The sequence below is a fragment of the Anolis sagrei genome, chromosome 5 (genome assembly GCF_037176765.1).
Source record: "Anolis sagrei isolate rAnoSag1 chromosome 5, rAnoSag1.mat, whole genome shotgun sequence".
In the NCBI taxonomy this organism is placed as follows: domain Eukaryota; kingdom Metazoa; phylum Chordata; class Lepidosauria; order Squamata; family Dactyloidae; genus Anolis; species Anolis sagrei.
This window is the reverse complement of record NC_090025.1, coordinates 35,702,533-35,712,608: the sequence shown is the minus strand read 5'-3', so window position 1 is coordinate 35,712,608 and position 10,076 is coordinate 35,702,533. Positions and strand designations below refer to the sequence as shown.

Genomic DNA, 10,076 nt, shown 5'->3' with positions numbered 1-10,076 from the left:
CCCCCAAATTTGAATACGGGGGGGGGGGGGGGGGTTGATTTTGTCATTTCAGAGTTGTAGTTGCTGGGATTTATAGTTCACCTATAATCAAAGAGCATTCTGAACTTCAGCTATGGAATTCAACCAACTTGGCACAAAGAACTCCCTTAATCAACAGAAAAGACTGGAAGGGTTTAGTGAGGATTGACCTTGAGTTTTGGAGTTGTAGTTCACCTACATCCAGAGAGCACTGTGGACTCAGACAATGATGGATCTGGACCAAACTTGGCATAAATGCTCAACATGCTGAAATGTGAACACTGGTGGAGGTTGGGGAAAGCAGACCTTGACATTTTGGAGCTGTAGCTGTGATTTATAGTTCCCCTACAATCAGAGCATTCTGGAACCCACTGATAGAATTGGGCCAAGCTTCCCACATGGAATCTCCATGACCAACAAAAAATTACTGTATTTTATGGTCTTTGGCCACCCCTCTGACACCCCCCTTGCGGCCCCTAGATTGAGAAACGCTGCACTGTGAATAGCCAGATGTGATGTAAGCATAATGCACCTTTGTATCATTGCAACTAGCATTACTTAGATGCTGAATGCAGTAGCTAAAAGGTGCTAATGCTTCAGATCATGACACTAGTTTTGTCAGATGTTCTAATTATCTAGTCCAACCTAGCTCAAATACTACTAGAGAACTCTAAAGGACAATTAATTACATACAAGTCAATGTCCTTAAGAAGATAAATAAACATTAAAGCTATCTAAACACTAAATTCAAGAATTTATAAGGAGGGAATGTAGGCTGGTGTCTATCAAGTGGTTAGAACAGATCAGAAATGCCCTGTGTTTTAGCTTTTTCCTAAATGTTTTATTTTAAGCAATCCATCCAAAGGGATCTTGCAGCAACTTTAAGAGTACCGATGCACCTACACTGTAGAACTAATACAGCATACCACTTTGTCAGAGTTCAATGGTATGAAATCACAGAAGTTGTAGTTTTACATAATGTTCATTCTATGCTGTCAAATAGTGCTGGTGCCTCACCAAATCACAATTCCCATGATCCGTAGTATTCAGTCATGATAGTAAAAGCAGTACAAAACTGCATTCTACATCTGGACAATTCTTGATTTTGCCACCAGATGGCACCTCTATAAAATAGAGAAGTTGTTCATTCGTTCAGTCGTCTCCGACTCTTCGTGACCTCATGGACCAGCCCACGCCAGAGCTCCCTGCCGGCCGTCACCCCCCCCCCCCAGCTCCTTCAAGGTCAGTCCAGTCACTTCAAGGATGCCATCCATCCATCTTGCCCTTGGTCAGCCCCTCTTCCTTTTGCCTTCCACTTTCCCCAGCATAATTGTCTTCTGTAGGCTTTGCTGTCTCCTCATGATGTGGCCAAAGTACTTCATCTTGGCCTCTAATATCCTTCCCTCCAGTGAGCAGTCGGGCTTTATTTCCTGGAGGATGGACTGGTTGGATCTTCTCGCAGTCCAAGGCACTCTCAGCACTTTCCTCCAGCACCACAGTTCAAAAGCATCTATCTTCCTTCGCTCAGCCTTCCCTAAGGTCCAGCTCACACATCCGTAGGTTACTACAGGGAATACCATGGCTTTGACTAGGCGGATCTTTGTTGCCAGTCTGATGTCTCTACTCTTTACTATTTTATCGAGACTGGACATTGCTCTCCTCCCAAGAAGTAAGCGTCTTCTGATTTCCTGGCCACAGTCTGCATCTGCAGTAATCTTTGCACCCAGAAATACAAAGTCTGTCACAGCCTCCACATTTTCTCCCTCTATTTTCCAGACCTGCAAACAGTTTATTTCCAAAATTATGCAATTTAGTTTGAAGACTTGCGTTTCAATTTTATGTAAAATCAAATCTGCTGAATTTGGACAAAGATTAATTTCTGGATACATTTGAAAATCTAAGTTTTCACCTACATGGTGATTTTATGTACAGAAAACGGGCTCCAGAGAACTGCAAAAAATTATGAGATAATTTGTCCTGGCAGCCATGTTGATGTTCTTTCCACATAATGGGACATGCACATCTAGAAAGAAAAGTAATGCTACATATGCTCATTCATGAACAAATACCAATAGAATAAAGGCCTTCCCTTTCTTTTAAACCAATGTTAAAAGGCAACAGATACAATTCAAACCGATATTAAAAGGCAAAGCGTCTGCCAAAGTTATAAAAAGATCCACAAAAAGTAGGAATGAAATAATTTTATTTGAATATCATTAGAAATGTGGTTAAAGGGCTCTAGATTTATTTTAGAGATACAGAAAAGGCTTGAAATCAGATCAGAAAGAATTAAACACATGAACTCTTCAAACACTGGATAGGTGACAAAGGGATCTTGTGGCATCCAGGCTACACTTTTCAAGTGTCCCATGTTGTCTAAGTCTACCTGAATCTCTAGTACACACATTTCAGTGTACATTGAGTAAAAATCAAACAAAATGCCAAATGTTTTGAGCTCTGTAATCATAAGGTCCAACTCTACACAAAAAGCTGTACTTGAATTGTAAAGCTTCGCTGTCATTTTGAAAATCCAAACCAAAATGTCTTTTAACAGCTAGAATCTCAGGAGCAAGTCTCTTCAATCCTTCCATTTTATTCAAGATGCAGAATCTTAAGACTAGAGTTTCTGTGACATTGGGAGTATCTTCTAATTTACTTGTGATCTGCTGTCACCTGCTCACCCCAAAAAGTGAGAGCTATCATGCTGAAAAGTCCTGAGACTTTTGAAGAAATAGTTGTACATCACAGAGTACAAATAAGTATCCTTCAGAATATTCTCAGAATGTTCATAAAGGTTTTCCTGTGGGGGGAAAAAAGAATATATCCATTATGTATGTATATGTATTTCAAGGAGACAAAGCAGCTTACATTAAAAGCATTTTAATACAATTTAAAATCTACACAATTACAAATCTGTAAATTTTAAACATATTAAAATCATATCTCATGTACAATAAAAAACTAGGAAAACTAGTAGCAAAAAAGAAAATACTTGTTATCTATTTATAGGCTGTAAACAAATATGCATGAAGTTTGATACAGGGCCTATAAGATACATCACAAGTTATGACAAAAAGAGAAAATACCTGGATTTTAATTCATAAAACGTATGAGCTGGTTGATCCCATTGCCTCGAAATCCGGTGTCGCCTATCTCTTTGTGAAACCCTGCTTTATTACGGGCAGCATGGCGGGCCACGGAGAGGTGGAATGGCCACAAAAAGGTATTGATTTTATGGAAGTGTGCTCCAGCTGAGTAAACTTCATGAATGAGATCTTCCAGACAAATGATACCATAGGTTCCTAAAGGTAGAGAGGAAGAAAAGCTTTAGATCCATTGGCTTTTTTTTTTTGTACCTCCAAATCTTTTCCTACTTATCGTGACTCTAAGATCATTTTTTTATCAAATGGGGCTTGCCTATAATAAATAATAATAAAACTTTATTTGTCTAACACCCTGTCTCCCCAAAGGGACTCATATAGGCTAACTTAATTGCCAGAAAGAAACCAAAACAAACATTCAACAATATAACACCACCTAATTAAACTTAACAAACAAAATAACAGCTGAAAGCCTAAAAAATGCTACAAATTCTAAAACATACTAAAGATAAAGACATAAAAACCCATTTCATTATAGCTCCATCAAGTAGAGATTCAGCAAAACAATTCCTTCCACTGAGGCTAAGAGAGTGTGACTGCCTACGGTAACTTACTGAGTAAGGATTGGAACCCTAGTCCTCAGTCCAATACTCAAACCATGCTGGACATCCTGATAGAGCCATATTAACACTGAATACTTCACTTAACCACTTTTCATTATTTTCCTGCTAGATCACAAGAAAGCACAGAGTGTTGCAAAATTACAGCATACTTTAACACCCCCTCAAAAAAAAAAAAAAACCACACACAACAACAATTTTTTCCCACTTACCTAAATGTTCTTCTATCAAAATGTTGTCTGTCAAAGCAATCTTTTTGTTTTTGATCTTTGCATGGCCTCGTTTCAGGATCAACTCTCGAACAGATTTCAAGTTGGGATAACTATCAAAACAAAAAAATGATGATTGTGCTGAAAAAAATTGAAATCACAAGAGCCTACCAATATTCAAAGAAAATGCAAGTAATGGCAAATAGCAAGTTCTCTGTTTTTTATCTTGTAAATATTCTATTTTTTTTAGATTCCCTCTTCAGGATAGACTTCTCATTAAGGCACACGACTTTCTTTACAAACTAAATTACGATAAAGTGTTAACACATTTGTAGCATCCAACAAATAAAGTGTTAACAAATTTGTAGCAACAAGGCACTACTTGTTAAGATTAGAGTCACCCTAAGGCGTAACATGACTAATAATTTGGTTAAATAATCTTTTAACAGTTGCTGGATGTGTGTGTCGTTTCCAAAGCATATATCTGGCTGTCTCACCCTCAAGAAAAAGCATATAGAAGGGGAGAATCAAAAAGGGTATTGTACATTATATTGCACTCCTCTTAAATCTTTCCAAGAAAATAATGCAAAAGTTAATTTTCTTTCAAGGTGTTGGTACTTCTTAGGCACATTCTTTTCATTTTCTTCAATTAATCCCACCCTTGGTACATGTGCACACATGGCCATACCTACATATAGAATAAATACTTACCCCCACGCTACATAAGGCTCCACTGTACGTAACAACTTTAGAGTTTCTCGTGACAATTTAACAAAGGTGCCACTGTAAATCTTTCTCAGCCGTAGGGTATCTATGACATGTTGCACCTGCAGATTTGCTCCTTTAATACTAAATGAAAAGGAAAAACACATAGTATCAGTAGCTATCTCTCTTGGTAGAGGGCATGGTCCATTAAAGCTCCCCCCTCCAAAAAACAAAACAAAAACATTTGACAATTTACTCTTTATATTTTCTTGTAGTATCACAAATGTATATCTACTTTACTATTCAGTGACTGAAAGTAACTCTTCATGTCAAATGAACCCGAAAAAAAGCTTACAGTGAAAGAAAAACTTGATAGCATATGCATTATATTCAAAACTGCTATATCTTAAGAAGGTCAAATTTTAGTTCACTGCCACACTTCAAAAATCTTCAGTAATGCCATATACTACTAACTCTCCCATTGCTAACAGAACGTTCATGGATACTTCGTTTTGTTTTTTTAAATATTTTCCTATTAAAGCAACACAAATCAAAAGATGTGTGAGCAAACTAAAACAACCCCACAGATAATGAATAACAATAGTAATAATTTTACTCTTATATCCTGCCACCATTTCCCCAAAGTGACTCCGGGCGGCTTATAGATGGCACAAAGTGCCTAAAAACAAAACATAAGAGTGAGCACAATATAAAATACAATAAAATAAAACAAAACAATAAAACATATGCACATATGAAAACATCAACTCAAGACTCAAACTGTGGCCCTCTAACCATGGCGGTAAATTGCTATAAACATGGCCAAGCTGTAAATATTAGGAATAAAATAAGTAATGAATCAATAGTAATGAATGACTCATGTCTTACTCTGCAATCCGTACAACAAATGCCAGTTTATGTCCCTCTTCGGGCTCTAGCCTCAAACCAGGCTTATGTTCCATGCGTCGCAGACGGACATCATCTCTCCGTTTCCGATGAGAGTCTCGCAAAAATGACTCAAGTCGCTTGAATTTAATCTGTTTTCCCTTCTGGTGCTAAGATAAAGTTATAACATACCTTAATGTTAGTCATAACATCACAACTAGGACATCGCCCAGGTTTTCATGTAATACTTGAAGTAATTTAGCTTTTCCTCATTTGTTTATCAGTGTGACACCAACTGTTATAAACTAAGGAAAAGCACAGTTACTATATAAGGGATTTCACAAACTATACATGAAAGGTTAACACTAGACAGGAACTTTCCCAACACAGAAACAGAGTTGATGAAGAGAAGTAAACTAGGAGCCCTTCCACACAGCCATACAACATAGACTATCAAGGCAGAAAATCCCACGATATCTGCTTTGAACTGAGTTATCTGAGTCCACACTGCCATGTATCCCAGTTCAAAGTAGATAATGTGGGGTTTTATTCAGCTGTGTGGAAGGGGCCTGGATAAAAGAGACTAGGAATAACAGGGTTTGATCAAGACATAAAATCAACTTAAATTCCACAAAATAGTTAAGATTAACATGCTTCCATCATATCCAGCTGCACTGTCACTGTCTTAACAAATATAAATCCAAACCATGCAGAGTCCACGATATCAAGGAGACTCTTTTATGCCATTCTGAATAACTTGATTTTCACCTACAGCCTCCAGTATATCAGGCTGTAGGTATATCCCAGTTTAAATGATCCATAAAATCAGGATGTTACAGACAACATATTTGTCCTAATAATAGGCTCAAACTGGAACTACAGAGAACTTTAGAGGAATTAAATGAAATTGCTATTTAAAGCATAAATGTCAGTCTGAGTAACAGAAAACAAAACACTTGTTACCCTTCGAACATCAAGAGGCTTAAAAGTGCCAACGAAGCTACTGGCCCATCCAGCCAAGCTCCAAAATAAGAAAACATGTGCCTCCCTTAAGCATTAAGACACATATACTATTATTTATTTACTTTCCCAGCTATTTCTTGCTAAACCTCATTTTCATCTATATCTGGTTCTTTATTTAAAGAAATAATTTTCCATCTATATTTATTTTCAATTAATTTAGTACATTGTACTAAATTAAATGAAAATAAATATATGTGGAAAGTTACTACAGAGGACAATTGGTATCTGCTGGGATTTGGTTCCAGAACAGAAAATCCATGAATGCGCGTCCCATTGTTTACAATGCTATAGTGAAATGATTTCCCTTAAAACAACTAATGCTTTCAGTCTTCATAGAACATAAGTACAGCAAAGTATATTCTGGTCTTATATTGTATCTCCCCTACCTTTCTCTTGTCCTCCAAGGCCTGCTTTGCCTGGGTGGCCTTGATTGCCTGATAGGCCTTCCTTTTCTTCAGTAGGTTTTCTGGCACCAAAGGGATCTTCCTGGGTGGCCTAAACATACAGAGACAAGGGTTTACAACATAATATATCTAATGCAGAAGCAGAGAGCTGGAAGAGGGCATCTGTCCAACCCCCTCCCATGCTTAATTACATTTCAATGAAAGTCAATTGCATGTATTTCCTATGCTGTATTTACATCCTGACGCAAGGTTCTGAGGGGAAAAGCAGGATATAAACACAATGATTATAATATTAATATAAATCAATTTTACTTGTCTCAGAAGTGCTTTCTAAAGTCATCTAAGAATTCTCAAGTTAACTGGATTGTTCGCTTATATAAAATGCTTCTGTTAAAGAGCAAACATTAAAGCAGCATTTTCAACTATATGGACACAGCAGTCTATATCCACACTGCATATAAAGCAGTTTGAATCTACATCCTTGGTTCTCAACCTGGGGTCCCCAGATGTTTTTAGCCTTCAACTCCCAGAAATCCTAACAGCTGGTAAACTGGCTTGGATTTCTGGGAGTTGTAGGCCAAAGACATCTGGGACCCCAGGTTGAGAACCACTGGTCTCCATTATATAGAGTAGTGGTTCCTAACCTTTGGGCCTCCAGGTGTTTTGGACTTCAACTCCTAGAAATCCCAGCCAGCTCACCAGCTGTTAGGAACTGTGGCAGCTGAAGTTCAAAACACTGGGGGCCCTTCCACACAACCTTATATCCCAGAATATCAAGGCAGAAAATCCCACATTATCTGAGTGTGGACTCAGATATCCCAGTTCAAAGCAGATAATGTGGGATTTTTTGCCTTGATATTCTGGGATACAGGTCTGCGTGGAAGGGCCCATGGAAGCCCAAAGGTTGGGAACCACTGATATATATACTCGCTGGACCTACTGAACTGCATTATTTGAATCTGCACTGACCATATAATGCAGATCCAGACTGTATTATATGGCAGTGTACATCCTGCTCCAGACTCTCACACTGAAATCCACAGGACCTCGAGTCAGTTGTGCTTAATCATAGATTTCAATGGATTTGAGACCTTTGTGCACTGACATATAATCCAGATTGATAAGTAGATAATCCAGAGCCCTTCCACACAGCCATATAATCCAGAATACCAAGGCGGAATAACCCACAATATCTGCTTTGAACTGGAATATCTGAGTCCACACTGCCATATATACCTGTTCAAACCAGATAGTTTGGGATTTTATTCAGCTGTGTGTAAAGAGCCCCAGATTATCTGATTTGAACTGGATTATATGAGTCCACACTGCCATATAATCCAGATTTAAAGAGTCTGATCAAATCTGGATTAAGTGCATAATGCTCTCAAAACCAAGCACTAGCAATTAACACAAATTTATTACATTGCTCCTTACATATGATGCTAGTTCAACACAGTTAATTGGTATTTAAATACAATGATTTGGGGTTTGGGATATTTAAGATGTGAGGGGCTTTGAGTCTCGAAGGTGGATATAAATTAATATAATATTAATATAATATATTGTCGAAGGCTTTCATGGCCTGAATAACTGTGTTGTTGTATGTTTTTTCGGGCTATATGACCATGATCTAGAGGCATTCTCTCCTGACGTTTCGCCTGCATCTATGGCAAGCATCCTCAGAGGTAGTGAGGTCTGTTGGAACTAGGAAAGTAATATAATATAGTTTTTCCCCCAACATAGGAGATATATGACACCCTAAATTTCCCTTTCAGTTCTTCCACAGCTATATAAATAAAAATGTAATGTTCGTTTGTAGGATTAACATAACTCAAAAACTACTGGCCGAATTGACAGCAAATTTGGACACAATACACCTATCACGCCAATAAAAAAAAAGATTTTGTCATTTGGGAGTTGTAGTTGTTGGGAATTACAGTTAACCTACACTCAAAGAGCATTCTGAACTCCACCAATGATTGAATTGAATCACATGTGGCACACAGGACTCCCATGACCAACAGAAAACACTAGAAGAGTTTGGTGGCCATTGACCTTGAGTTTGGGAGTTGTAGTTCACCTACATCCAGAGAGCACTGTGGACTCAAACAATGATGGATCTGGACCAAACTTGGCACGAATATTCCATATGCCCAAATATGCACACACATGGAGTTTGGGTGAAATAGACCTTGACATTTGGGAGTTGTAGTTACTGGGATTTATAGTTCACCTACAATCAAAAAGCATTCTGAACCCCACCAATGACAGAATTGGATGAAACTTCCCACAAAGAACCCCCATGATCAACAGAAAATACTTAAGGCCATCCTGTCCAACTCCCTTCACCAGGGCAAAGAAACATAATCAAAGCCCTCCTGACAGAGAGCCATCCAGATATAGATATATATGATTCACACAGAGAGAGAGATATAGTATCATAGATTTGAAAGGTATCCCTAAAGGACAGGGGACGGCTAGTATTAATATAGTTCTCCCTCCCCAATGTAGGAGATATATGACACCCCAAATTTCCCTTTCAATTCTTCCACATTCTTTTATACAACTATAAAATTCTCAGATTGTCAACACATATAAACAGAGCGGCCCCGAGAAGCAACAAAACTCTTGTTTACACCGATGAAACCGAATTAAACAAAGATGAAGCCATTCTAGACACAGATCTATTATTTCAATGTGTCCAAAGCCCTCCTTCCCTGAGGATGGACGCAGATTCCCTTCCTCCCCCTTTCCTCCCCGTGAAACTCACTCAAGCGCCGCCATGTTTCCTCTCCACCTGGGTTTACCAGGTTACTACGCATGCGCACACTGCCGAGCATGCGCAGAAGGGAAAAGAATGCTTACATCAATTTGCATGCGTTTTGCAACCTTATTGGTAGGGTTCTCGAGCGCCTTCCCCTTTATGTCTTGCATAGACATAGAAAGTTAAGACAGAACGAACGGAGGAGAAACTTTCGGGTTTGCTTTCAACATTTCTCAATTAGAAATGAGACTAAGCCCCAAAAGTTATGAAAATCAAATGCTAAGCTCTAACTAAGATAAAGCAGTGGGGTGTTTATTCAATACCAAGGGCTTCCTGCTTTTCCAAAC

General features: G+C 38.4%; 1 protein-coding gene across 1 annotated transcript; it reads right to left on the bottom strand.

Annotated features, from left to right (window-relative positions):
• Positions 1 to 2,204: 2,204 nt before the first annotated feature.
• Positions 2,205 to 9,823, bottom strand: RPL7L1 (ribosomal protein L7 like 1). The gene is made up of 7 exons (XM_060779005.2): positions 9,736 to 9,823; positions 6,948 to 7,056; positions 5,542 to 5,708; positions 4,660 to 4,797; positions 3,952 to 4,061; positions 3,105 to 3,320; positions 2,205 to 2,818 (listed from the first exon to the last, which is right to left on the bottom strand). The coding sequence occupies exons 1-6, from the start codon at positions 9,747 to 9,749 to the stop codon at positions 3,112 to 3,114; spliced, it is 747 nt and encodes a 248-aa protein (XP_060634988.2). The 5' UTR covers positions 9,750 to 9,823; the 3' UTR covers positions 2,205 to 2,818; positions 3,105 to 3,111.
• Positions 9,824 to 10,076: the final 253 nt, after the last annotated feature.